The sequence below is a fragment of the Brienomyrus brachyistius genome, chromosome 7 (assembly GCF_023856365.1).
Source record: "Brienomyrus brachyistius isolate T26 chromosome 7, BBRACH_0.4, whole genome shotgun sequence".
NCBI classification, from domain to species: Eukaryota; Metazoa; Chordata; class Actinopteri; order Osteoglossiformes; family Mormyridae; genus Brienomyrus; species Brienomyrus brachyistius.
In genome coordinates, this window is record NC_064539.1 from 11,041,914 (window position 1) to 11,066,828 (window position 24,915).

The window sequence follows — 24,915 nt, forward strand, 5'->3', positions numbered from 1 at the left end:
TTGCTCATCACTGGGGCTGTGCCCTTTTAAGGTATAGAAATGACATATAAGGAAAAATGTCTGTACCATTGGGGTCCATTAATGTTTGTACCTTGGGGATGATCCTCCGAGTCAATTTCTGTACCTTGAATTAGACTAAAAGGTACATTTACTACAGCTAGAGTACAACTGGCTTACCCTTGAGGGTATAGCCCCAGTGATGAGCAAAGGTACAGATGAGTACAGACTCATTTTTACTAACAGTATATGTCAGACAAATGTGGAACACTGAAAACAAATAATAGTTCAATTTCATTATAATTGAACACTATTGGCCTAGAGATGCATAAAATGAAAACGGTAAGATAAGTTATAAAATACAGTGGTCCATTGGTTTGCGAACATAATTCACTGGAATCTTTTTGCTCACTGGAATCTTTTTCTTTTTGTGCTACTTTAACAAGGAACCTATCCAATGACAGTGCTTTTGCCTCCTCTTTGATTTCACAGAAATGTGGACAATGCATTGTCGTTAAACAGATTTATCGCTCGCACTGCCACGCCCTTATTCGTGTGGTGCTTTTCTACAAAACTATCTTGACTATACTAGTGAGGCACGTTGACTGAGACCGAGCATGGGAAACGATTACCCACAATCCCGCAGCTAGAGAGAGAGAAGAACCATCGGCTCAGTTGTGATTACATGACGCTTGGCAGACAAAGTATATATGTAATACTCGTATTGCAAGACCTCGTATCAATACCGTATTGTTTTTTTTTTCTTGTGATCATACAATATTTACCTCTGGAGCTTATTCTGGCAAGCATGTGGCATGAGGCAGTGGCCACCCTGGATAGCAGAACATCACAGGGCTCTCATATTGTTAGCAAAATACAGCCGACACTAGAAAAGCGACTGAAAATGAGGCACCTGTCAGATCTCACCAAACCAGTTTTGCGTTTCTCTCAGAGGGCACTGAGGAACACGCTGACCTGTCACGAGCCTTGGCTCTGATTCGGGAGGTGATCGTGGCTGTCGACCTGAAGGTCAGCGACTACAACAAGGAGCAGAAGCTGCTGGACATCTTGAACCGCATGGAGAACAAGACTCTGGCTAAGCTGAAGAACGGCCAAATCTTCCGCAAACAGGACCTTCTCAACCAGACCAGGACATTGAAGCATGAGGGCTTGGTCTACTGGAAGACGGCAACTGGAAGACTCAAGGGTTGGCAGCAGAATTGGGAATTGTAGAATTGCTAGATTATAAAACTATCTTTAGAGGGATTTCTTATCCTTTGTATCTTTTCTTACAGACATCCTGGCACTTCTCCTCACGGACACTTTGATATTCCTCCAGGAGAAGGACCAGAAGTTCATTTTTGCTGCTGTAGTAAGTTTAGAATGAGCATGAAAACTTGAAGGTCACTTTGTAAATGACACATTTATCATGCCAGATGATCAACCTGCTGTTTCCTTTTCATTTGTCATGGATGGCGGTTTCAGTCATGCATCATGCATCTGTGGACTGAACTGCAAGTTAATATGGACCTAGCCGATAATACACCTTATGGTGCATTAATATGGTATATTGGCGGTTCTGTATGGCATCACATGGGCCTGTCCTCTCATGAAATATGTGAACACGCTTGGCTCTCCCAGGACCAGAAGCCTCCAGTGATCTCCCTTCAGAAGCTCATAGTGAGGGAGGTGGCCAATGAAGAGAGAGGCATGTTTCTAATCAGCGCGTCTGCCGCCGGCCCAGAGATGTACGAAGTGCACACGTCCTCCAAGGAGGAGCGCAACACCTGGATGAGGCTGATAAGGGAGGCGGTGGAGAGGTCAGTCAGGACTGACTGCGGCCTGTGTGGGCTGTGCAGAATACCACCATGGACTACACCTCTACAACATGCTTCACTCCACTTAATGGTGCTGTCTTTGAATTGGTAGTTTGTCACATGTACTTCGACAGAATGTCACTTCAGATTAAAAGTCAAATCTGTAGCACAAGTGCCCATCAGACTGTTGCCTTTTCTTAAACAAACCTGTACCCAAAGTTGACCTTCTTGACCTGTTTGTCACCTCAAGTCGTAAAAGCCGGGCGACAGCATGAGCGCCCGCTGGACACTGCACACATGTCAGTGGCAGAGTTCATGTCCCGACACTCACCGCTCCTTCTTATACCACAGCTGCCCCGAGGAAGAGGAGGAAATCAACAGCGAGAGTGAGGAAGACAAGCGAGCTGCGGAAGCCCGTGCTCAGAAGATCCAGAAGCTGCAAGGTCGCGTCTCTTTCGATATCCGTCATTTGTCTTAGTCCTCATGCTTCAACACACGCCACAGATGCCTCTCCATCACAGGCAGAGCAATAAATAGAATCCAGCTTTATTTGTGTTCTAAACGCACTTCACTGTTGTCTCTGACCTGTATTGGCTCAGCCTGTTGAGCATGGCTGTGCAGAGGTTTTACAGATATTGTGACCCCACATTGGGCTTTGGTCCTCTGCATCTTTATTCTTCACTGTGCTTTGTCTGTGGCCTTAAAAAGAGAATGTGATCTGACCTGCTTGGCCACCACAAGGAAAATTCTGATGATGGGTAGATATTTTGGATTGATGTGATGTGCCAATATTGAGCAAGGCCCCCTACTGTATGTTAAAGGATCGAAAGCCGAATCAAGCGGAGATTTTACGTTAGATCTCCTGCGCATATTTGTGCAGAGACGCTGAACTCACAGGACCAGCAGATATGCTCCAGCCTGGAGGAGAAGCTGAGGATTTACACGGAGCTGGCGAGGATGAACGCGAAGGAGGACTCGCTGCCTGAGCCGCGGCTGCTCATCCAGGCCAACACAGAAGAGACGCCGCAGGCTGCGATGCTACTCGCTGCTGCGCTCAGGGAGGGTGAGAGTCTCAGCCTCAGAGCCGCGACAAGCACCTCTGCTGCTCCACTGATCTTCTTTATATATTAGAAGACTACTAAATTCCATTATGAGTCTCTGTCTGTTTTCAAGTGCTGCTTATCTAGTTCCATAGATACATTACTCATGGTAGAAACCAAGTAGCTGGAGAACATGCGAAATTTTTTTCAGACACGTATCTGGAGCCCGATTGTAAATCTCTGCACGCTGAGGTGAAATCACTGCCCATTTCTAAAATGCACCAACCTGCATCCTCTTCCCAGCGGAGAAGCTGACCACCACACTCACGTCCCGGTCTCGCTCGTCCGACAGCAGGTCCCAGGAGAGCTTGCCAGAGCCTGGTGCTCCTGTCAGGCTCGCCGATTCCACTGGCACTGCAAGCATCCAGGATTCCTCCTTGGAATGTGAGTCACATGTACATTCCCTAGCCCAACCTTTCTGTTTTTAACTGCGCGTCTCTATTTGGTCAGTCAGCATAATGTGAACATTCATGATTTGGGGTTTATGGTCTTATGATAAGATATCATATATATACATACATTATATTGCCAAAAGTATTGGGACACCCCTCCAAATCATTGAATTCAGTTGTTCCAGTTGCTTCTATAGCCACAGGGGTAAAATGAAGCACCTAGGCATGCAGACTGCTTCTACAAACATTTGCGAAAGAATGGATCACTCCCAGGAGCTCAGTGAGTTCAAGCTTGGTACTGTGATAGGATGCCACCTGTGCAATAAGTCCATTTGTGAAATTTCCTTGATACTAAATATTCCACTGTGAACTGTTATATATATTATATATATATTATTATAACAAAGTGGAAGTAACTGGGAAGACAGAAACTCCTCCCGCAAAGTGACAGGCCATGTAAAATCACAGAGTGGGGACAACGCATGCTGAGGCACAAAGTCTGCAGAAGTAGCCAAGTGTCTGCAGAGTCAATAGCTACAGATCTCCAAACTTCATGTGGCCTTCAGATTAGCTCAATAACAGTGCGTAGACAACTTCATGGAATGGGTTTCCATGGCTGAGCAGCTGCGTCCAAGCCTTGCATCACCAAGTGCAGTGGCGTAAAGCACGCTGCCACTGGACTCTAGAGCAGTGGAGGCGTGTTTGAATCATGCTTCTCTGTCTGGCAATCCGATGGACAAGTTTGGGTTTGGCAGTTGCCAGGAGAACGGTACTTGCCTGACTGCATTGTGCCAAGTGTAAAGTTTGGTAGAGGGGGGATCATGGTGTGGGGTTATTTTTCAGGGGTTGGGCTTGTCCACTTAGTTCCAGTGAAAGGAACTGTTAATGCTGCAGCATTTGAAGCCATTTTGGACAATTTCATGCTCCCAACTTTGTGTGAACAGTCAGTTTGGGGACGGCCCCTTCCTGTTCCATCATGACTGTGCATAAGTGCACAAAGCAAGGTCCATAAGGACATGGATGAGCAAGTCTGGTGTGGAGGAACTTGACCGGCCTGCACAGAGCCCAGACCTCAACCCGATAGAACACCTTTGGGATGAATTAGAGCAGAGACTGTGAGCCTGGCCTTCTCATCCAACATTAGTGCCTGACTTCACAAATGCTCTCCTGGGAGAATTGTCAAAAATTCCCATAAACACACTCCTAAACCTTGTGGCCTTGTGGAGAAGAGTTGAAGCTGTTATAGCTGCAAAGGGTGGGTGAACTCCGTATTAAAACCAATGTATTAAGAATGAGATGTCATTAAAGTTCATGTGTGTGTAAAGATGGGTGTCCCAATACTTTTGGCAATATAGTGTGTGTGTGTGTGCATCTGTATAGATAGATAGATAGATAGATAGATAGATAGGGTTATCTATCTATCTATCTATCTATCTATCTATCTATGATAAAAAAAAAAGCAAAAATCCCATGTTAACTTTCTTAAAATAATGTAACTGGGACAGTAATTGTTCAGCTACAGAAGGGCACTAGCTGAATATCTAACCTCCAGCAGATGTCGCCATGTCTCCTTGCCATATGAAAATGCATGAGTATGGAAATCTGTCCTCCTGGGCAAATTTGCACTTATGCAAATGTATGTAAATAGAACTTTTACAGGTAATCTATTCTCTAGGTATTAAAAGCCTTTTTGTTTCGGGGTTGGTTTTGTTCAACAGACATATATCACTGTTTATCCGAGTATTGTGTCCCTGTAGCTGAAATGTGAATTCTCAACAATTTAACATGTTTCAATGTCTTATTTCTCTCATAGCTGACTGCACGGTCACCCACAATTCCAGCTCAGTGTCTCAGACTTCAGACCTGGATACCAGAGAAGTAGAGTGGACAGGGGCCAGCTCTGTAATATTATCTGTCCCTGCCCCTAAAAGGGATCACTATAGTATTAACCTAAAGGTAGAGTAACATGCATAACAAACAGACCACTTCTGTGCCTTATCATTCCAACAGTAATTGCTTTTCTTCTCCTTTTTTATTACTACAATTACAATTGCACTTACAGCTGGGTATTCATTTCACAGAATAAATAGTGCCCAGTAATAATACAGTGCAGAAATGTTTAGGTGCGTTTGTATGTATGGCCTGCCTGTTTGTTATTCAAACACGCAGCTCACATTTGCATTCATTGCCCATTCCTGCATTCTGTTCCCTTCTGTGAAGTATGTTGACGTAAAGCCAGAATCCCTTTATACGCTACAGCGTCAGGCCACTAGGTGGTGCTCAAAGCTAACAAAAGATCCAGGCAACAACCAAAATCAAACCTTGTGGGTGATAATACACCTACTCACTTAAACCAAATGATTAAAAAGATTATTGTCTTAAAATAAATTATGCATAAATAATAAGTCGATACTGCACATGTACAGCCTCGGATTTTGAAAATTTGGCAGATGAGCATGGTTTGTTTTTCCGTACTTGGGAGATGTCCGCGCACAGCTCTGTTACGACTGGTGTTTCTGCCCAGCTGGGGACAATCTTCCCTTCTGCTTAATTAAACCCAATGACCCAGGGTAGCAAGCGAGAGACTTTTCTGTAGGAAATGGCCTTTGCATAGGACATTAAAACCAAAGTCCTGACTCATAGGGATCTCCATGGCAGTTATTGCACAGTGTTAGACTGTCAAAGCTGTTGTCTTGGCTTGCTCACATCGGCCTTGTAATCGAAACGGCCCTTACGCTAGATTGCCTGCATAAACAATAACCCTTTTATTCTGCCTGGGTAGCTATAGTTTTGCCTGTATCTGGGAAAGAATGAGCTTGTAGTTTAGTGTGCGTTGCTGTCTTTTATTACCCACACACAGATACTCATGTGCGTATGTATTGGTACGGAGCTTTTTATGTATTTCTGTTGTAGATCATTATCTGATTGCATATTGGCAGCCTGCTGTCTGTAATCTACCCTCACCGGTATGGACAGATGCCAGGGCAGTGTTATAGCGCAGTGCTTCTCAAACCGGTCCTCGGGGACCCCCAGGCGGTCCACGTTTTTGCTCATTCCCAATTCCTTGGGAGTTGGGAGGAAGCAAAAACGTGGACCGTCTGGGGGTCCCCAAGGACCGGTTTGAGAAGCACTGTTATAACGAGTCTCATTTACCCATCAGGCAATGTGAGCGACTCACACTTTTTGTTCATCCCTCCTTCCCAGGTGGCCCAAAGTGTGCAGAGCCTGACCCAGTTACTCTACAGTCTGCAGGTGAGAAAGTCCTTCCATGCTGCTTCATTGTTGGGAACCATTTACAGCAGTGTTTCCCAGTCCGGTCCTCGCGGATCTCCAGCCGGTCCACATTTTTGCTCCCTCCCAGCTCCCTGCGAGGCAGTTCGCATTTTTGTTTCCTTCCCAGCTCCCGGTAGGAGCAAAAACGTGGACTGTCTCGAGGTCCCTGCGGACCAGGTGGAGTGGAGATTATTTTCTTAGTTTGCCATAGTTTTCGTATCGATTGTTCGTATTGGAGGTGAGCCAGGAGTGAATGTTGTACTATTGTCAGCCAGCTCATGGACACATGCATTGGCAAAGTGAACCTTCATTCTTATCAGCCCACTCTCTATTTAGTTGCAAAAATGAAGAAAGGAAAAAAAAATGTGCAAGATTCTACTTTTCTGAATATGACTGAGTGCATGCCTGTGCTGAGAATGTCAGTATCTGTCATGATCAAGGCTACTTCCTTTTTTATTTTATAATATAGTAGACATTTTTTCCATCATTACTACTCAACTGGCTTCTGCAACAGCCGTATAAATATTTTTGTTCTTCTTGACATCTCAAGACTCCCGTAGATTTAATGCAAGTTTAGATGTTTGTAAATCATAGGTACCTGAGCAGCTTCCAAAGAACCTTCCCAAATCCCTGTGATCATCGCCCTCCTCTGAGAGAACATGATATCCCCTCCAGTCACGGAAAACTTAACGTACATACTTCCCTGGAATAAAGGGAGATTTTTCCAATTTCTGGTATTTTGGACTAGCTTTAGGAAGTTATACAAATTTCATCAGTAAGCTAAAATAAAATAGCCTTTTCAGGAAAAGTTTTTTTCTTACATTCTCAATATTTATTTGTGCTCGCTTGAGTTTTTTCAAATTTATGTAGTTTCTAAAATCAAAAGATTCCTTTTGAGACCATTGTTACTTATTATTATCTGAAATAATATTAGATCATTATATTGTTGTGTTGTAACTCATGGAACTAGATGTATTATTATTATTATTAATATTATTCACTGTTATTATTTTCGGTTTCTGTGTCTAGCTAGTTGAGGCTGGCCTGCTCTTGAACTGCTGTTGCGGGCATCATGTGCTTTTCAGGCAGCTGTGACCATCCAGGACAGCTGCTTTGAAGTGCAGAGGGTCCTCCTGCAGGAGAGCGGCAGGCTTCCCCGGCAGCCGTGCCCCCGTGCCAACGCCCTGCAGGAGCAGGAAAAGCAGCGCAACCTGGAGAAGCAGCGGGAGGAGCTCGCCGGCGTGCTGCGGCTGCAGGGCCAGCTGCGGCAGGAGCGGCAACGCTGGGAGCGCGAGTGCGACCTGCGGCGGCGCCAGCAGGAGGCGCTGGAGAGCCGGTTGGAGGCACGCGAACTGGAGTGCCAGCGGCAGGCGCAGCGGCTGCGGCGGGAGCGCGAGGAACTGGAGGGCCAGCTGCGGGAATACCAGCAGAGCCTGGAGAGGCTGCGCGACGGGCAGCGGCTGGTGAGCCGCGAGCGCGAGAAGCTGGATGCCCAGCAGAGGATGCTGCAGAGCTGGCGCCACAACCGGCAGAGGAGTCTGCCCGTCATGATGATCCCGCTGGATGGCTGCCAGGTATGTTGACGCCCACGGTGGGGGGGGGAAGCCTCTCCGACACGAGTGGGCCTCTCCACAGCACTGGTGGGTGCCTGGCCAGTCGCAAACATTGAGCTATGCAGGAAGCACACAGCTGGCGGAGCAGCTGAAGCATAGGCACGCTGTTCGCAAGCCCCACGCTACATGCCAAGTGATATTCGGGCCTCATTACATGAAGTTGCCTCGCAGGTCACATCGGCAGGGTGTTCAGCCGGCACCTTCTGCTCTCTGTGTAGATAACGGTCAGAAGACGGTCACAGCGATGGAGCCGGGTTTCAGTGTTTTCATAGTGACCCTGATTAATCGAATTTTAAGCCTCTGAAATGCACTCCTGTGCGGACATTAAAATTATGCTTGACTAACCTATAAATGACTAAGTTATTAATGCCAACTGAAAATGACATTAGTGCATCAAAGGAAATTTTAGATGGGATGGGTGATGCAGGATTTAGCGACGGCCACGGGAAGAGGAATGTCCACCCTCTGCGAAAAATGTCTGTGTGTCGTGGGGCCGCATTCCAGGCCCTGCCTTCTCAGAGGGGGTGGAGGCTGCTGTGGGCCTCTGATTCACAGACCGGGAAGACAGGGGCAGTTTAAACACTGTCTTATATTTAAACCAGCCAAAAAACAAGGAGATGCATCTGAATACATACATACAGACACACAGACACACACACACAACAGAGACTAACAGGAAGTGAAAACCTGTGAAAACTATTGCGTGGCAGGGAAGCTCACTACTGGTAAACAAACAGTGGATTTACCTTTTCCTGTCTGTGCTTCCTTCCCTGGTTTTAAAGTCGCAACACACTAAATAGTAATGCTAAGTCTCTGGGAGTAATGCGAAGTAGGAGTGAAGCAGGCTGTTGGGTTGCTAACCTTGTGTTTTGACTGGTTTGTGTTGCTAAACAGAGGCCTGTGTTTTAGCCATTTATTGCGGGGAGCTGAATAAAAGCTGCATCCAGGAGAAAAGTCACAAAAAACTCCTTCAAGGACAATTACTGCAAAGCCTTCCAGTCACGCTGCCGTTACATACATCAGTACGTAATACTTTAACAACGCTGTGATAACAGGGCTACCTTTGGCGTTTGTGTCCAGCAGAGACAGCGTGGCTCGCTTACCAGCAAATCCATCGCGCTGTTTTCTTTGTGTCCTTTTTGGCCAAAATGCGTGGCGGCATTTGGCACCAGGCGGAGGAAACGAGTATGGAGGGCAGGAGACATAACGAGTGGTGACTCACACGCTTTGTTATTGCGACGTGCTCCAATTAGCGGGACGTGGCATCGATCAGCGGCACTCCCGGACGCGACTGCGGGACCGGGCTGGCTCCTGCCAGCAGCGAGGGCGCTAGTGTTCTGAGGGCGCAGTGGTGCATCGTGTCCGCCCACACACCAACAACTAATTAAATTCCATATCGCCTATAAATGTCACTTTGGATAAAGACAGCCGTGTCTTTGACTGTTTTATTAAAAATTTATTAAAAAATGCACTGAGTGGATCTGAAACCATTTTCTCATTGACCTTTCGTAGAATATCTTGATAGCAAACCTGAAAATATCGAAGATGTTTTTACAAATGAGTTTGGTTCCGCCTCACAGGTGCCTGTAGCTCAGTGTAGCTGAGCGCTGGTCTGCCATTGGTGCACATGGTCATATGTCCCTCCCCCCCAGGACTCGGCCCATGGGCAGTACTGCGGCTGTGACGGGAATGGCTCCGTGTTCGTCAACGAGGCAGCACTCCACCTGCCGCTCAACAACCGGCAGGCGCAGCAGCACCAGCGCTCAGGCTCTTTGGTGTTCCCCAACGGGCCCAGCACCCAGAACAACCTGAACTCCCTCATTGGCCGTCCTGCTGAGAAGCTGGGCTGCGGACAGCAGGCGGACGGCTCCCATCACTGCATGCTGACCCACAGCCAGAGCCACGGCACGGGGAGCCCACCGAACGCGCCTTACTCCAGCGGGGGGGTCAGCAGCCTCGGGAGCTCGCTCGCTCACAATGGTATGGACCTCCAAGAACCACAGGGCCAAAGGGACACAGAACCTCAGACTACTATAGTGAAGGAAGGTGGTGAGACACAAATTCAACCTCAAATATCACGCATAAACAAACTAACTCCAACCCGACTCAAGCCCTAATTTGAACGTAATAAAACTGACTTGTACCCGAAACCCGAAACGTTGTCGGGGTGCGTCAGGTTCGAGCTGGGCTGCAGAGAAACCCTGGAAGGGATGCCTCGTCATGGCAGGACACACATTCACACGTTATGTTCACCTGTCTGCAGGAGGAACCCCACACAGACGGGCTCTGCACACAGTGCTTGGGCTGGGATTCTGACCCCCAGTCCTGGAGAGGTGGGGGGATACAGGGCCCCCGCTAAGCCACTCAGCCCCTTGCTGCATTTGATACTTTTTAAGGAAACAATGGCTGTTCTTTACATATCTACTTTAATCAGTTTTTCTTTTAAATCTCATTCACAGAGTGTGGCACTAACACGGTATTATGTATGATCCCGAGAGACGTATGTGTGAGGATAAATATCAAGGTCATCAGTCACAGAGCCTCTCTATCCCTCTGAGTCACACACTTCTTTCCCAGTTAATCAGTGTCTCCTGACAAAACAACAGTCTCCTCTCTCGCCCTGAAAATCCATCTCGCTCTACATCGAGCGGCGAGTCAGACAGCGCTGAGCAAATCACCGTCACGGCGACCCGGCCGGCACACCGGGGCATCGATCAAAAAAAATCTTTACAAAACTCATTATGGAGCAGACCGTCATCGGCCCGTCACAGACGCATGAATATTAAGGCGCTTTTTACCACGGATATGCAGTAAGTCAGCTGTTATTTTTGCAGCACTAAACACACTATAGGCGTTTTTCATGTTATAAAGTGCAGTACGCGATTTGAAATGACTGCAGAAGTAAATGCTGAGGATTCTGCACGGGCTTTGCTCTGACTCGGTCACTGAAGCCACTGAAGATCTCCGGCTGGCATTCAGCCCATAGTCGCGATGGCTTCTGCAGTTTGAGCGTCTCGGAGAAAGTGTGTTGCGTCATTTACAGACAAAACCCTACAAATACTTCAGCTGGCACAGTTTTCTACAAATTGACTTATTACCTTCTTTTCCCCAGTATTTATCCCTCGCAGGCCCCAGTTAGAACAGCATCACTCACTGGTCTGACAGTTAAGTTATCCCATGTAGGGAAGTCAGGCCCAGGGCTCTTTTACACTGATACTGGGTACTTACCCTCTTTGATCCCAACAGTTGACAGTTTAATTAATCAAAACCACTAGTTTTTCCTGTTTTGTAACCTAGGCCTCTCTGCAGCCAGACTGAAAACAAGCCATGTTTTGTCCAGCACTGGAATGCGGCTTTCTGCTTTAGTTTTTTCACTGCAGCAGACTTGGCTGCTTGCTTGCAGTGCTCGTTAAGGCCGGACAGGGCAGGAGACTATCCCGATCCTGTTATCACTGGCAGATACCTGTGGAGAGAGCTGCAGTAGGCGAACGGTATTGTTGTAGGGGGATGCCAGCTGATCTGTTGCAATCAGTCAGAGACCTGAATTTCTGGAGGGTTCCTGTACAGACCGGGAGCTGTCCTCAACCTGGCACAGGCTTTGTCTCTCGTCACTCTCAGCGCGGCCCACAGCAAACAGGCCTCTGGTTCCGCCCCTTCATCATTTCGAATGTCGAGCCAGCCCGTGTGGTACTCTAACGAGGTGATGTGTGCAATTAATCACCCCGAGACACATTCCCGATGAGTCCCAGCAAGCTGATTATCGGCCAAATCAATTATCGCAGTCTGTAGAATGGCACCTGTGTTGAACCTCAGAGTAGCAAGAGACACTGTGGTCTTGGGAGAGGAGGGGGTTGCATATACCTGGCCCCTTTCCTTTCTTCCCCTCATGCTTAAATAATGTGGTGTCAGAGAAAGGGCAGGCCATGTCGTTGGCTCCACTGCATGGAAATAGGGCACGTAGCTCAAATAGCCGGGGGGTCCTTGTAGTGTAAAACCTGAGATTCCCCGTGGTCCAGCCTGCTCTCTGGCTCTGATTAATAGCTGCACTTACAGAGCTTTGCAGAGAGTATCTAAATGTTTGTACATACATATATATATATTCATATGTTTACACCCACATGTTCTTCAGATGTCAAAGGCAAAACTTTTAGCACATCATATGTTGCCAATGCACCAAACTCACGCGACTCCCACCTCCGAACGATTCATCTACCCCTTGAAATATCCACATAATCTGCATGAAGTGCTCTGACGAAGTTATTTCTGTGCCAGAGTTCAGCACTGGGCATCCCATTGCCATTGAATTGTAGGTGGTACAGGAGGTTGTTGCCAGATTTCAAGTACAAACTTCTTGATGAATAGCCATCAGAACAAACAGTCCCTGTGTAGGAAATATTACAAAAATGTGCCCCTTTTTCCCTTCTGCTTTTGTTTTTACTGTCAGCGATGCGAGTAATGCCGAAGTACGATATGCTTGCTGATCAGTGACACACCTGGGCCCACAAGCCAGCAGAGAACTTCCTGATTATCTGAGTAAAAATTATGCCAACAGCACTGATTACCCCAGCAAGGCTGATTCTAAGTTTCTGCATGTTTCAAAAACACAGTGCACTCCAGAAATATTAGTCTGCAGGTAATTTCAGATTTCTTGCCTAGTCAGATAACTTGTCCCAAAGTACCTTAAATCTGACAAGTTATCCGGCTAAGCAGGAAATCCAGCTTCCTGATACAGGACCCTGGTCTGTACTCCAATAGATCTGCTACATGTATACAAGGCAATGGTGTAGGCTTTAGCCTGGTGTCAGATTGATTGATAAATGGTGTGTGCTCTGTGATGGACTGGCATCCCATCCAGGGTGCCCCCTACCTTGTGCCCTGTGATGGACTGGCATCCTGTATAGGGTGTCCCCTGCCTTGTACCCTGTGATAGATATAGACTGGCATCCTGTATAAGGTGCCCCCTATAATGTGCCCTGTGATGGACTGGCATCCTGTATAGGGTGTCCCCTGCCTTGTACCCTGTGATAGAGATAGACTGGCATCCCATCCAGGGTGCCCCCTACCTTGTGCCCTGTGATGGACTGGCATCCTGTATAGGGTGTCCCCTGCCTTGTACCCTGTGATAGATATAGACTGGCATCCCATCCAGGGTGCCCCCTATAATGTGCCCTTGTGTTTCCCAGGGCACTTTTCCAGGTTTATTGAAACCCACCACTAGAACAGGCCCAAAAGCATGCTTCCTGATCCCCACTGAAACGCTTTGATTCTTTTCTCTAGTCTAATTTTCAGAACCTGAAGAGCATGAAAGCCAAGCAGAACATACTAATGGTCCGTGCTTATACTTGCTTTCCAACACAGACATGAACACGCTCCAGCACAACGTCAGTGGCGATCGATGGCCAGTGGAGACGCTGCTCTCGAGCCCGGACCTCTGCCACAGCTCCAGCCAGCCGGTGAAGAGCGATCTCCTCATCTCCCAGCCCTGCGTCCCTGTGGAGACTGAGAATGGGGAGGATGGGAGTGAGGAGAACATTGTGTACCTCTAAACCGCTAGATACCCAGATAGAGGACATAAATGTCACCCCATAGACTGTGAACTGCTGTTCCATTCAGCTTTACCGCACAGGTTGAATGAGATGAGCCCATGCAATGTAAGCGTGCACTTATTGGTATATCAGTCTGGTAACACTTCACTGCGTAGGGCTCTGATGTACATCATCAAACAATACATGAGAGTATAAGGACTATAGAACAGTACCTGTATTTTAATATGGGTGATGCGCTGCAGTGGCATTCCGAAGGATTAGAAAGCCTTTTACCAGCCGGGTCACTGGAACAGGGGAAATTTAGGGACACCTGAACCTCATGTTGGAGAACCGGGAGGAAGACTTCACCTGCACGGGCGGGAACACGGACCCTCCACACAGCCGCACAGCTGGTGATTTGGGTTCCAACCCCCAGCCCAGAAGGTGCGAGGCCACTGCACTGCCCCTGATAAAATATAAAAATGAACTGTATTACACGTTCTTTTGTATGTAACTAAGTGGATACAAATCATTGCACTTATATATAATACGTATTATATATATCTGTTAGACCCCTAGAGTTAATTGTTACATATTTCTGTCTCTCTCTCACCGTCTCTGTGTGTGTGTAAGTGTGTGTGTGTGTGTGTGTGTGTGTGTGTGTGTGTGTATATATGGAGTGGCTGGAGCTACGCAAAAACCATTTCTAGTGTGTTTAGGTCAGGTGGCTGGGTCATGTGATGTGACACTATCACTCTGTTGTGGGCAGCTTGGTGTGTTCAGACTTTAGACTTGAACTGTGTGTGTGTGTGTGTGTGTGTGTGTGTGTGTGTGTGTGTGTGTGTGTGTGTGTGTGTGTGTGAATGAATGAACATCGAGGAATTCATATGCGATTTAAACATGCCTGTAATGTTGTATAGGAACTGCGCAAACGGCGTCCCTTCTGGTAGCAGACGCCCTGAGCAGCGCGTAGGTCCTGCCTGAAGTGTGTGCAGAGTGTTTTTGGCAGCGCGGCCCCTCACTACACCCCCCAGCCCCCAGTCACCCCACACGTCCCATTTGGTGGTCCAGAACAAACAGCGCTTATTATATCCGGTCCCTCCCTCCAGCCCCCCCCCCTGCATTCCCCCTCAGCTACACATCGCCCCCCCCCTCCCCCCCCCGGAGACACTAATGCCCACAACATCCTTTATTTCTCCTATGTTTCTTTCTTTTTTTTTTCCTTTCTTCCCAAAATTGACCTGAGGTCCTACATGCCCCCCCCCCTTCCTGTGACAGAATTGGGTTGTTCAAGCTGCCCCCCCCCCTTCTTCTTTATTACAGTGGGTCGAGATGATGGGAGGGCGCTGGGGGGAATGGTGGACCCGAGATCACAAGAATCGTTCAAGTGCCTGATTGCCTGGCCCAGAAAAAACAACTCAGGACCTTAGATTGGACAGCCTCTATTTATAAGACTGATGTGGTCCGAGAGGTGTGTTAGGAGTGAATGATCAGTATGAACATCTCGCTGGAGAAGTGTTACAACTTCAATTTGGTCCCTCTGAACCAAAGTTTTCCTTCTTTTTCTTTTGAGATTTCTGTGCTTTCACTCTGCATCAGACAAGGATGTCCTACCGCACCATGCCATCAGCTTTCTGAAATCCAGGGGATTCAGCCTCTTAACATTATTTAGTACAATTGTGTCATGAGGAAATACACCAATGAAGTGGTGGTCATTTTCTGATTTTGTACGTGTGCTTTTTAGACGCCCTGATTTGAGGGAATAGGAATGGTGTCACGGTCATGATTACCCTCAGCCTCTGAAAGCCCAAAGAATTTACGGGATTCCAGTGTAAGTTCGGTGCAGCACTGTAGAGCGCATTCAACCACATGTGTCTGATACACCGTTAAGTTAGGAATTGTGAAAAGCTACCTCTAGTAACATTTGTCACTGTGATATACAAGTGGCTTTTAAGCACCCTGTAGTTAATCATCTGTACTAATTACTCATGTATGTTTCTAAGGAGTTTTCAACAGTTGTACCTAAACCCTTAAAAAATGAATGCTGGTGTCCTCCAGTGATCTTACGTGTAATTAATCTTTTGTGCACTTGGACATAATTATATAATTCCTCTCAGATGTATATAGAGAGAAGGTGTATGACTTCTATATGAGCTATATATCTGTGTATATTATCATGTGTATCTGTGTGTAAATGTCCTTGGCTATTAGAGCATGTGTATATGGTGTATATGGCAGGATTGCTGCATATTATGTAGTATTCATGTCCTTGATAACATTGGTATAATTGTGCTTTTTTTTACAATAATATTTCCAAAAAAGGTCCTCGTTATTTTGTTTCCACTATGGCAGTGTATTTTAAAAAGACAGTGTATTTTTAAAAAAAGAAACAAAATAGTTTGCAGCCTTTTTTTAAATTGTATTTCAAAAGGTATTTTTCTTAATTTATTTAAAATTGATGTTCTCGTGTTAAGTATATGAACAATGTCAACACCTTCATTATTATAATTATAGTTATATAATTAATTATATAATTATATATAATTCTGAATATTGTATCATTTAAACTCTGATGTGTAATTATCTTATAAAATCAAATGTGCCTTCTTTCAAATTTAACATCTTGTGTTCTATAAAAGCCAGAGATGTTTACAATTTTGATAATCTTAGGATGAAAACCATATTATGACTCATATTCTGATTTCACTAAGAAATGAAACTGCACTGTACCCTGAGCCCCAAGAACTAGTTGAAACTAGTGATAACAGTAAGTAGTACTTGAGCTATAAGGACTCACCACAACAATCGGCAAGGTGGACAGACTATCGAAATGAAAGCTCATAATTAATTTCCATGAACAGAAATTCAGATACAGACGAACGTTGCACATAAGGATTGCTTTTGCATTTGTATAGTCAAGTGTCATTGATAATTATATACTTGTGCTTGTTTCCATAATCTGTTGATGCATGGCAGGATGCTTCAGTAATGCAACATCAGCATCAGTGGGGATAATGCACAGGAACAGGAGTGAAGCACTGTCTTTGCGATGTCTCTGGGTAGGTTGTCATTAACGTGCCGAACTACACTCTTCTGGTTTCTTCTGATACATGCGCTTACCTTCTACTTAATACTACAAAAATGAGCTTGGTTAGACAGCTGTCTGTGGATGCCTGTCCAGTGTGTCTAATAGACATAATAAATTAAACATATCTCGTCTTGAAACAGCTGGAAGAATTGCATGGTGGCTTGCTCATTCACCTGGGCCCATATAAAATCTACATTTTTAATTTTCCCATAAATGTTACGTAGCAACTGACATTTTCCTACATTGACAGTGCTATTAACATTTCCTCCGGCTTTGGCCTGATGCTTTGGTGATTTATTGAGTCATTTAGTTGATGTATTGGACATCTTGAGAGCAGTCAGCATAAAAGGATTTTGGTAATGCGGCGCTATTTAGCTGGAACAAGGTGGTGCCATCGACTTGTACGTGAAATAATAGCCTTTTTTTTTTGCGGAGTGCTAGAACAAACAACCTCTCTTCCAGGTGTCGCTATGGCAACTGCCCAGAACTGTGAATTCAGTAAAATTGGAACAGATGTACTGCGTTCTTTTGCAAACTTTCTGACGGTAATGAGATTCTAAAAACAATGTAGCTGACAAAACTTTTTCTGCAGCAGACATGGTTAATATGTGCATTTATTAGAACAGAGTTTTGCGAGATGGATTTTCAGGTAGCTACTTTTATATTCATACTTCTTGATCATCACCCCTTTGTCACTCATGATTAAATTCAGGCCCTGCAGAATTTCACAGTTGCCTGTCTGATGTAACTGCATTAGATCTCATATTTCACTTCAAATGTAAATGGGGCCACAGTTCTCTTTGCTGAATGTTGTTATTAATGATAAATGTGCATCATAGTATGTCAAGAATTCTGAGCTAAAATGAGTTCATGACCATTACCATATGTCAGAACAGATATATACACGTGTCAAAGTACCATATCTGTTCCTGTAATGTGTTACTATTTCAGCAACATTTCTTCTAATCATGGAATTCATCCTAAGCAAACATGTTACGTGCACAAATGACAAAACTGGCCCAACAGGATCAAGCATTCAATAAAAAACCGTGTCATTCTGCCTGTTGTTAACTACAGCTTTGATGAGGAGAGGCTATGAACCATTCTAAGGACAGTGAGCACAAAGTCCATTAATCAGGATTCACGTCCTGACAGTTACTAAGGCCTTAGAGTATGCTTAATTCATACTTTATTCATAATTCACTTTTGGAATTGGACATCTAATACCCAAACTAATCATTATAGTTTCTTGTGCAGCCCCTAACACTAATGCTGCATTCAAAGTGGGCTTTGTGAGGGTTTTTAATAAATGAACTGGAGCCTTCTTGCATTTGAAACAGAATCCTAGTGTGCATACAACACCAGCCTGGAGGTGTGGCTTTCTCTGTACTTACAACAAATGTCTTAGAAAGTTATACTTAACTAAGCATTATGAATACAGGTGGGAATTCTTTAAGTCCAGATGAATATGACTCTATCCATCGTCAGATTTCCATGCAATTTACAACCATGTTTGTTTAGTAAAATGGACTCTTTGTCAACATACTCGACAAGTTTTCCAACTAAAACAAAAAAGGAGAATCGCTAAACGAAAATGAGTAAATAATGAAGGCATCAGTCAGAAACTGGTCCCCCTCCCCCCTTGCCCGCCCCACCACACACACACATGCTTTTCTCCTCAGCATTACATATATGCCAATCTGCAGCTGACTCACCCACCCCCCCCCCCCCCACCACCACCTGATGACAGCTTGGACATCTGCGCCATCAATTCCTACCCCTGTAAATGCGCTGCTCCTCTCATATTGCAGACAACAGGTCTTGTGGGGAAGCTGCCTGCTGATTACAGGTGTACCTTAAAAGGTCTCTGCTAGCTCACAGGAACCGCTGGACACGGGGCATATCAGAGAATCAGTATTGCGACCTGATTCGTCTAATAAATTTTGCAGACCCATTCATTTTTGCCTCATTGGCTTCCCGCCCCACCCGTAATTATTCTACAGACCTCACGGGACGCGTGGCTAGCAGAGTCAATATCTTACCATTAAGGATGGGATTACAGAATATAAACCCCCCTTCCTTATACCCGCAGGGCCTCCTTTAGCCTTTTTAGTGTATTTTTTATAGCTCCATTGCCCTGTTTAGTAAGTGTTCAGGGGCTGATATATATATATCCATCCATCCATCCATCTATTTTCCAAACCACTTATCCTACCCCATAACAACATGAAGAGAACATGCAAACTTCACACACATGTGACCCAGGCGGAGACTCAAACCTGGGTCCCAGAGGTGTGAGGCAACAGTGCTAACCACTGCACCACCATGCCACCCCATATATGTATATATATATATATATATAAGGCTCTGACATATCCCATTGCCTCTTTTCCCATATCTACTCTTGCACAACCACCCATCAACTGTCTGGCCCAGATATGCTTTCAAGACACTCTAAAACCGTAGTCTCAGCACCTCATGGGCAAAACACAAAGCCGCAGTTACATGGCAACAGTGAAGCACATTCTACACAGTTTCTGTTCATTATCATGATACGTTATCAGCTAATTCTTCTCAAGAAGGTTTTATCAAGCAGTAGAGTTAGTTGTTTTAGGGGGAAGGGCCAACAGTGAAGAGAAAAAAATCACCATTGTCACGTTTCTACTAAGTGCACAAAACAGGATAAAAGACCATAATTCTTTAAGTTGCACAATCGAATAGCAAATTTCCGAAACTTGCTCATTCCATTTTTTGCTGTTTTTGAGATGAGATCGCCAGTGACCTGAAGTCAGGCTCCCTCATCATATGTTGTGGTGTCGGGAACCAAAACTCACAGAATGAAGAACTTTCACTGGTAACTACTAAATGTCCTAAGCCGACTGCATGTTAATCTTTAGCCACAAGTTATTACTTCATTGACCCGTTTTCAAATTATACTATAAATTGAAGGATTATATTGAGTTCAATTTTAGTGCCACTGTTATTCCTAATTTACATTAATGATATTGACATCAATATATACAGTAAACTGGATAAATCTACACATGACACCAAGGTGGTTGGTGTAGCAGATACTGAACTAGCGGCACAGAGGCTATAGCAGGACTTGGATTTAAATAGTGACTGGGCAGATACTTGGCAGATGAAGTTAGAGACAAATTTAAGATAATCCACGTAGGGAACAGAAATATAACGTGCTGATATTTTATGGTTTCCACTGAAATAAAGGTAGCTGATTATGAGAAAGATGTGTATGTTGATGCTTCCATGTCCGACTCTCGTCAATGTAGGGAAGCAATAAAAAAGGTCAATAGGATGTTGGGTTACATTTCTAGGTGTGTGGAGTTTAAGTCAAAGGAAGTGATGCTATGATTATACAATTCCTTGGTAAGACCTCACATAAAATATGTGCAGGCTTTGTCACATTACCTTAAAAAGGACATTGCTGCCTTGGAAAAGGTGCAACGTAGGGCTACAAGAATGATTCTTGGTCTTAGAGGAATGTCTTATGAGGAGAGGTTAGCTGAGCTGAACCTGTTCAGCCTCGATCAAAGGAGACTAATGGGGGACATGATCCAGGTATATAAGATTCTGAAAGATTTGGATGTTGTTCAACCAAATAGTTACTTCGGTATTACTTTAAATACCAGAACTTATGGCCATAAGTGGAAATTAGCAGAACATTTTAAACTGAACTTGAGAAAGCACTTTACACATTTTGTAGTTAGAGTATTGAATAGTCTTCCTGTTAGTGTAGTGGAAGCTAAAACCCTGGGTTCCTTTGAATCAGAGCTAGATAAGATTTTAACAACTACGAGCTATTAGTTAAGTTCTCCCCATATAAGCTTGATGGACCACATGACTTCTCATTCATAAATTTCTTTTTCTTATGTTATATTGCGGAATAACTACTACGGAATTCCACAGACACAATGAAAATGTTGCCATTAATTCAGCTCACAGCTCTTTAGCAGTATTTAGCAGTATGCCTCTATCATAAAGAAAATGCTTACAGATTATACAAGGCTCACTTCGGACAGCTGAGCTCTCACCCACCAGCAAGCTACCTGCTAACACACTCTAACCCATCCACCCTGGCAAGCCTACACTCTGAAAATATGGGAACCAGTAAAATGATGTGTTCACCATAAAGAAGGCGCCGTAGCCATATATCCATTTGCTTAACTGGCGGACTCTTCGAAATGTTTTAATCTTCACCACCACAATCCCTAAATTATGCTCCCAAGGCAAATCCTCATGGTCTCATTTCCCTCTGAAATGAATTTCCCAGCTCCATCAAATCTGCAGGGTCCTCCAAAGAATAGCTTAAGACAGAAACACCTTCTCAACATCTCACACCCAAAATAACGTCATATTCAAGTACCATTGACCCTCACCGCCTCGCTGTCTGCTGTTGACTTGTGCCATTGTGAAGTGGTTAGTTTGGCATCACTGTTTGACTGCTTTTTATATTGTACTTCGTACAAGATTCTCTCTTGGGTGATGTCTGTGTGTATAGCATTTCTGACCCAAGGCTCATACAGTACTTGTATAGCTCCCTTTCCCACAGCTATCTTGCACTTCTTCCTGGTCAGGCACTGGCAGCTTAGCTAAGCAACACCTGCATTTAAGTGGGCTCTGTGAAATCTGTATGTTTTTGTCGTGTATGATTTGCTTTCCTTACACATAACACTGGTCAAAAGATATCTGGCAAATAAATGTAAATTTAAATGTAAAAACGACCATGAAACATATTCTCACTACAGTTCTGTATTACATGTCTAGGCGCTCACCCTTAGTGTGACAAATAGGCGAAAGCATTATTATGTAAATTGTAATGTAAATAAATTCTTCCACTGTTTGCATTTTGTTAATAATTGAAATCTATCACTTCGCCAGCCCCCTTAGTGAGGCTGACCTTTTACTTTGGATTGTTTCGATGAGGCCCCCTGTGGCAAAACACTGAGTAGAATTTTAATGTGCTGCAAATAAAATATTTATGGCGTTGTCTTTCACAGGAAATATATTTATTTAGAGAAAGCCTTGTCTTTTTAAACACGAGGCTGCACTCCTTGCCCCACTGTTCCATTTCACTCCTCAAATGCCAGGCAGTGCGGCTGACAGTTTTGTTTGAAAGGTTTTGATGAGGACAATTTAAAGAGACTCTTCTTACCTGACCCTTACTTTTTCACTCTCTCTGTGAATACAGCTTATTATCAAATTGACTATTTTATTTGCAGGAAGGCAGTCATTAAAAGAGTTAAATCCAGGATCATGTGACTAGAATTATACTTCCATCCATCCACCCACTCACTTCCAAATTCTCATCTCAGGGTCACGAGGGATCCGGAAGTCTGTTCTAGGCAGCACAAGGCTGGGAATGTCCTTTTTGATTCAATGTTTTGCCTTGTCCAGTGTCATTGTCCAAAGTTTCCATTTAAATGTGAAATGACTATTTCACTTAACACATTCATTTAGATATTATTAGATATTGTTTTCCATCCATGACTAGTGTTTTCAGTAAAACCCCTGAAGTTAACCACACAGAACCAATCCATACAAACTACTGCATATGTATGTATGTACATATGTATATGTGTGTGTGTGTGTGTGTGTGTGTATTATGTTTATATTACATTGTGGGGACCAAAGGTCTTGTATTTTGGCAAAGATCTTGTTTTTTTTGGTTACTTATGGTTAAGGTTAGGGCTGAGTAGGGGTTAAGGTCGTCATGTTGGGATTATAGTTTTCCCCATAGAAATGAATGGAGAGTCCCCACAAAGATATAATTACAAACCTGTGTGTGTGTGGTTGTTTGTTGAATCAGCTGAATGTAGATGTAGTTTCCTTTTGGTTACTACAGCTCAACGGCATTTGATTTATATATATTTAAATAAGCCTGACGAGACTAGCCTTTTTTTGTAATACATTTTTGTGCTTCTCGGGACCTGTTCATTATCCCTCATTACAGCTAGCGTGTTTGTGCAAGTGTATTAACACATATTCACAGTCAGTTTTGGAGCCCTTAATGGAAATTAAAACACAAGTAAAACACAAGCCTAATTTATTTTGGTAGCGATGATATGCAAATCCTCACAAAGCAAAGTGAATCCATAACTTCAAACACATTATGGGCACCCAGGGAACTGAAGCTGAAACACTGGGATGAGTCACTGCAAACGCGCTTCTCCTGCTTCAACACCTGTTACAGCCGCTTGTTACACATGCAAAACAGTGGCATGATGCATGATACTGGACTTCATTATTATTTATTATTGTAAATAATATTTATTTACAATTCCATCATCATCATTATGTCATCTATGTGCGTATGCGAGCTTACAGTTAATGTTATGGTTAGGTAGGGGTTAAGGCTGTCATTTTGGAATTTTTCCCATAGAAATGAAGGGAGAGTCCCCACAAAGATTTGAATATAAACGTGTGTGTGTGTGTGTGTGTGTGTGTGTGTAAGCATATACTGAATGTGAATACTATATGACAAAACCCCGATATTTGTTTTACATGCTATGATAAAATTCTTTTCACTCCTCATTCTTCTTATACTCTGATAGTGATATAAAATCCTGACCTAGATATTTTTTCCCCAAAAAATTCCAGACACCAATGTGCAAATATAGATAATATATATTATTCCGTTGCAGTATTTGTTTGCTTTTTACAACTTTTTGCGAACATTTGACTTGAATTACTTGAACTTTGTTCCACTTATTCTTGTATTTCTTGCCATTCTGATGACAAAGCATCCTGTTACTAAAGCAATTGCTGCAGATACTTAATTTTAAACTTTAATGTGAATTTGATTGCCCTTCAGACTTATACATTGCCAGTTTTGTTTTATTCACTTGTTTGTTTATTTTTGGACTGCTAAGCGTGGGCTTGAGTTCAGTGACAGTGACAGCTGACGGCTGTTATTTTTTCACCTGGTGCCCATGTCAGCATCTCCTGATGACATAATGGTGCAGCAACACTTTTCATTAGAACACACCATTTATTATTGAAGAAGCCAGTTCTTTGTCTATTGATGTGGGCAATGCTCAGAATTATACACTGACGTAACAAAAACACATTCAAAGATACATCCAAGCAAATAAATGAGTTTCCCAATAGAAAATTGACTTGAATTGTTTTCAAATTCAAAACGCAAGGATATTCAGCTTTGTCCATACATAAATCATAATGAAACTGTATTCTCAAAAATGAATTTTAAATACATATATTTGCATTTCCCAAAAGCACAGACGTAAAAGTTTCAAAATTTATGAGAGTCTAAAATGTAGCCGATGAGATTTCAGGCATTGGTAATATGTACATATACAGGAATGTGGTGTTACGAGCTTTTGTAATTGTAGTAATTGTGTCTGTTATTATTTATATTAACTGTAAACATTGAACACGCACTCCGACAGGATTATGCATTAGACGAGGCTCCAGATTCTTGCAGAGAAACAAGATGCTTTGTGTTCATTGTGGCTCCAATGTCCTTGAGTGTTGTGTGTTTAACCAATAACTATGGGATTAAAGTGGGTGAATCCATACATCATGAAGTGCAGTGGGTGGGGAAAAGGCTACGGCTAGTCCCACGCTTACAGACAAAATCCCAGAGAAGCACTGCACTCATTAGCTTAGGACAGCTTCTGTCTGCTGAACATCTAGTCTGCCTTCAGTGGCCTTTGTTTAGGAGGGAATTAAAAATGTCATGTACACCAGTGTTAACAAATGCTGCTTTCTTACTTGGGTGCTAATTAGGACCTTCTGAAAACAAGATCAAGGGAAGACAAAATGTCAATAATAATTAATAATGAATTAATGAAAATACTGATGTTGTTGATGATATTAATAATAATAATGATTAACAATGATAATTTTTTATTGTTGTTGCTGAGAGCGTCTGCTTCACCTGTGTATATTTACATGTATTTACTGGATAGGTGATGGTGATAGCCATGCTCCAAACGTGAGAATTATATTCTAATGCAGTGTCCAACATAGCACACTTCCTGATTAATAGATTATGGTGATTCATGCTGACAGGCGCCAGCAACAGCATTTATCAAAAATTCATCCACAATGGACTTTGACTAATGAGTAA

At 43.8% G+C, this 24,915-nt stretch overlaps 1 protein-coding gene across 10 annotated transcripts in view; it reads left to right on the top strand.

Annotated features, from left to right (window-relative positions):
* arhgef28a (Rho guanine nucleotide exchange factor (GEF) 28a) overlaps positions 1–17,863 on the top strand; it is an 86,545-nt gene extending 68,682 nt beyond the window's left edge. For 7 of the 10 annotated variants that reach the window (XM_049019673.1, XM_049019674.1, XM_049019677.1 and 4 more), the window contains 11 exons: positions 950–1,204; positions 1,293–1,369; positions 1,639–1,817; positions 2,166–2,257; positions 2,695–2,877; positions 3,158–3,298; positions 5,120–5,262; positions 6,511–6,558; positions 7,665–8,153; positions 9,845–10,241; positions 13,551–14,851. In XM_049019673.1, coding sequence (XP_048875630.1) covers positions 950–1,204; positions 1,293–1,369; positions 1,639–1,817; positions 2,166–2,257; positions 2,695–2,877; positions 3,158–3,298; positions 5,120–5,262; positions 6,511–6,558; positions 7,665–8,153; positions 9,845–10,241; positions 13,551–13,738 — 2,192 coding nt within the window. In that variant the 3' untranslated portion in view covers positions 13,739–14,851. Of the gene's footprint in view, positions 1–949; positions 1,205–1,292; positions 1,370–1,638; positions 1,818–2,165; positions 2,258–2,694; positions 2,878–3,157; positions 3,299–5,119; positions 5,263–6,510; positions 6,559–7,664; positions 8,154–9,844; positions 10,242–13,550; positions 14,852–15,040 lie in introns of those variants that run through there. The other 3 variants (XR_007398839.1, XR_007398840.1, XM_049019675.1) reach the window with 2 other exon arrangements.
* The last annotated feature ends 7,052 nt before the right edge of the window (positions 17,864–24,915 follow it).